The following is a 4594-nucleotide window of genomic DNA, read 5'->3' as shown; positions in this document are numbered from 1 at the left end:
CTTTTTCTCTCTAAATAAATCTTTCTGCTTTTAAATTTTGTAAGCTAAACAGCAATTATAATGTATACATTGCATGATAAACGCTTGATTAATAAGCATAATTTCGGCATGAGCTTAAAGCAAATTACTGGCCAGTTATTCCCGCCAAAACGAGATTTCCCGCCATTTTTGAGTCCGCCGCAATTCTGAGCCATGTTTTATAATCTTAGTTTCCAGTCTCCAATTTAACAAACGCTTCCTCGTCACTCGACTCAGTCTCCTCGTCCTCGTCATCCCCATCCCCAGCGGGGTAGGGTTGATCCTCGATGTCGTAAATACTCTGCCCCTTGTGCATGGCGTCTTCAACGCGCAGGCGCGAGAACACAGTGTTGTAGGTTGGGCAGAAAATGACGCGGGAAGGCAACAGATCTTCAGTGACGAACTGAGGGAGTTCCTAGGGAATTATGGGCGGAAGTTTTAACTGTTGGTCGTCTCGAATCAAACGCTTTTTATCAAATACCGCTCTAATTATCGAGTCTGTCCAAGGAATCCTGAAGTGTGACCTTTCAAGTGAGGTTATTGAGCAGTAATATCCTGTGGTGCTGTGTATTGTGTTGCGGTACGGTACAAGATGGCACAAACGTTTGAGTCTGTGGATGCGACCCTCAAGCGTGATAAGTGAAATGAGACTATTGAGCAGTTAAACTGCGTTAATGGGCCATTTCCGAGTTACTTTGCACCTCATTATGTTAGCAAGGTTTCCTACATAGTCCTTATTATGAAAATAAGTTTTCATTTATATGCAAAACAAACTAATTTTCCCATGAACAGCTTTGTACTTAAGCCCCGTCTACACGAGCAATTTTTATTTGCTCGTGTAGATGGCTCGACAAATATTTGTTGTTAATTTGCGTCAGTAATAATTTCGCACAGCGGAGGTGTCCATGGAAAGGCAAAAAGCAAGATGGCGCCATGCTGGATGCGCAAATGTTAGGGACTGTAGGGACTGGGTTATACAGACGACGTTGAACAAATTGTCACATTTTATGTGGCATCTCGTCTACACGGACAGTTTCTTTATGTGGCAATTTTTATTTGCCACATAAAAACTAACACGCCAGCTTTTCAGAAAATGCAGTTGTCACATAAAAATTGGTCATTTCTCATCATCTACACGGGCAAATAAAAATTGCCACATAAAAATTGCTCGTGTGGACGGGGCTTTAGCCTCGATTTCGCAATAAGGTCCAAAGCAACTCGGAAATGGCCTATTCGGTTACAACCAGTTATTATTGTTAAAAAATTGTTGTTCTTGCAAGTTATGTATATACTACTCAGTAATGTGGTATTACATGAAAGCTAGGTCAAATGTAATGTAACGTACTGTACGTATTTCTATGTGTCATTAATTAAAAAAAAAATTGTATACATAAACTGAAAGCCAGTGAGCTGTAATTTCTGAATTATATCTATTCCAGTCGACACTTTTAAAATGCTTTAGGCACGCCAAATTTTGTCGCATGTCGACGCGACCCTCGTTTACCAAAGTAAACCTATTTTTTTACCTATGAAACAACTAACGTTGTTGTTCATTTGCGTGACACAGACTTACCGCTGCAAGCGTGAGAAGGGCCTGGACCTGATACTGGTGTAACGCCATACTCATTCGATCTGACAACCAGTCACATATCTTTGTGATGACGGATGTATACCACTCCTAAGAAATATAATAATGTCAGCTTTCATAAAGAAGGGAAGACGAGCCCGTGTCTAGAGATTTTGCGTGTGAAATGAAATGGTAAAATTTTTTGCACTTGAGTTTTTGGACTAACACTGGTTTCCATACCTCAAACTGACGTTGGACACCTTACGAGGTTTACACAATGTCGTATTCCTTATCGTCATAGTAATGATCGAACTGAGAGAATAGAGCTATTGCAAGGTAAGGAACATCATCTTGGGGCTTAGCGCCGATCCACAGTATTTAAGGTTAAGCACTGATTCGAAAATGGTTAGATTTCGTTTATTGTGATGGGTAACTATATAAATAGGGCGGTTTTCAATTGAGTGTCGAAAGTAATTCGCGTTTGTTTTGGTTTTGAATTACTACGCTGTGATTGGTTAACAAAATTCGCGCCACTTTCTCAACCAATGGGAATCCAAACCAAAACCAATCGTGTTTTGGCCGCACACGTTTTTCCGCGCTTGGCGCCAGTTACATGTATTTACTTCGAATTCTGATTGGCTCGTTGTGTTGTTTACGTCTGTTTTAATTGGCCAGAGTAATTACTTTGGTTTTGGTTTTACGACACTCAATATGAATCCTCGGTAGCTAGTCCTCGTTGGTGTGCTGGTTATGGATAAAAGAAATGAAGCAAACGACTCGGGTTCGAGGCTTACACTATTCTGTTGTTTTCTTCGTTTCCTCTTAAGTTTGAACTAAGTTTCTCTTCCTATAATTTTAAGTGAATGTCCAAGGTCAGTTTGAGAGATGCAAACGAGTGTTAACCGACACAGCGGCAAAATGAGTGCGCATGCTCCGCAGATTTGTGATTCGAGCGATGTTAACCGAGTTTTTGCGGAATTGTACTTCCGCGCAAGTGTATTAATGATTCCAAAAAGATACGAGGGACTGGTCATTGACAACACTTGGTTTTTCAAACCTCACCTTTATCACCTGCTTCTTCATCTTCTCGTCATTCAGATGGGCTCGGAATCGTTCCAGGTTTGATTTGAAAAACTGCAAGTAGGAATCCTCGAGTTCTGTTCCAGGATTCTGTCAACAAAGGTGAAATCAAACGGCTCAAAACACTACACAAAAAACACAGCTCACAGGCGTAGTCACGCACATTTCACAACTTTTCCCACAAACTGGAGAAAAAAAACCCAAAACAAACAAACAAACAAGCTTAAAGAAAAGTGTTTCATTACTTACCCTAAGAGAAAACATGGGCGCCAAAATGAATCCTTGGTCATAGCGAGCTACCTTTGACAACAGCGACTCCAAAACAGTGTTAAGCTACAAATTTATAAACGAAGAAACTATCAATCCATTTACCTTCTCGTGCAAACGTCCGAATCTTCGAAAATTCGAATCTTCAACATCCCCCGCGGACCTACAAAGCCGTTTAAATGTCCTACCCTAGCGCCGAACTTGACGATCAAATGCCCCTCACCGAAAAACGAATGTTCCAATTTTTGGTATACACAATATGGATCGTTGGAAACTGGTTCATTTACATTTCAATCCATATATTCCATACATACCTTCGAAAACACAATTTGTTTGTAATCTTGAGACCCTTTTTTGGTGAGACAATCACTTACAAAAGCGAAATTTCCCCCGTTGAACTCGTTGATGGATCAGGAACCACGTTTTCCCGAAGCACAGTTCAAATTCTCCATCCTCTGGAGACCTTTCGCGTCAAATGCCCTACTCCCTGGGCACGGAAAATGGCTAGATGTTCGGGGGGAAATTGAAGGTTCGAATTGATCAGCGCACAAAGGGTCAGCACCACTTGTTCCAGATGGTCAAAGTCTGCAGATTTTTAAAACAATGCTCACTCCATCCGGTATTTTTTGTCGCGCAAATGGTAAAGAAGCGTTCCCCTAATTAAACTCACGTCGATAAATCGCACGTGCAATGGAGTCCTGTGATTGGTTCGCACGTTTGGGGAACCAACATAAAGACGAAAAGCGCAAACATTAATTAAAAGTGATGTTACGCGTAACGATTTTTACGCAACAAATGTTGCGTTAAAACTCGTTACCGTGTAACAGCGCTCCGAACGATTTTTAACGAAGTAATTTGTTTCGGCAAAAGATCGCAACTTTTTGTTCCAGCTTCAAAAACCCGCAACACCTTACCGCAACAAAATATTGCGTTTTAAAACGTCCGTGCGCTCAGTAATGCACGGGAACAATTTTCAACGCAAGTTTGTGTTCAAAATCGTCGTTAAAACATTGTGCAATTTTAACGCCGAAAATTTTAAATGCAACATAGCGCGCGGACAACTTTTAACGCACAATTTGAAGCGGTAAAGTGTTCCAAGTTTTGAAGGCAGATAAAAAAAACTTGCAACATGTTGCCGCAACAATTCAGTGCTTCGTTAAAAACTGTCCGCGTTATGTTGCACGATAAAAATTTTTGTTGCGCGTAACATCACCTTAAAAACAGCGACAACAATTAACGTAACTATTTTTTTTGAAGCCAGTTTTACACCAAGAAGATACTAACAGTCCAGGACCCAGTTGTTTAAAGCGCGATTAAGCTAATCCCGGGTTAACGTGAACTTTGATTCGAGTTTAATTACTAATCTATAAAGATTTTGCCAAAAGATTTTTGCCCCTCAGTTTTGACGAAGACTTTTCTTTACCATTAGCTTAAAATTAGCACTGAAGAACATTCTTGGCAAGCGAACTGACAACCTCGGTTAACTTTTTATCGTGGATTAGCGTCAGTCGGCTTTTGAACAACCTTGTTGTGAAATATTTGAAATATTGAACTCACGGAATCCTTGGCGACTTTTTAATGTTTTTTCTCTCTCACATTTTAGTTTTATCACCTGTACAAAATTCGCTACAAAGTGGATTTCACCACGCACAAACAAAACGG

General features: G+C 40.4%; 1 protein-coding gene across 1 annotated transcript in view; it reads right to left on the bottom strand.

Moving 5' to 3' along the window:
• LOC146485849 (calcium-dependent secretion activator 1-like) overlaps positions 1–4594 on the bottom strand; it is a 33485-nt gene continuing 28891 nt past the window's right edge. Inside the window, exons 24-27 of the mRNA XM_085102802.1 lie at positions 2915–2998; positions 2648–2755; positions 1592–1696; positions 1–433 (exon numbers count right to left, since the gene is read on the bottom strand). Coding sequence (XP_084958928.1) covers positions 206–433; positions 1592–1696; positions 2648–2755; positions 2915–2998 — 525 coding nt within the window. The 3' untranslated portion in view covers positions 1–205. The remainder of the gene's footprint in view (positions 434–1591; positions 1697–2647; positions 2756–2914; positions 2999–4594) is intronic.

Source organism: Pavona decussata, unplaced genomic scaffold (genome assembly GCF_977016875.1).
Source record: "Pavona decussata unplaced genomic scaffold, jaPavDecu1.1 SCAFFOLD_24, whole genome shotgun sequence".
Taxonomy (NCBI): Eukaryota; Metazoa; Cnidaria; class Anthozoa; order Scleractinia; family Agariciidae; genus Pavona; species Pavona decussata.
Note: the sequence above shows the minus strand (reverse complement) of the source record. Positions and strands in the feature narration are given on the sequence as shown.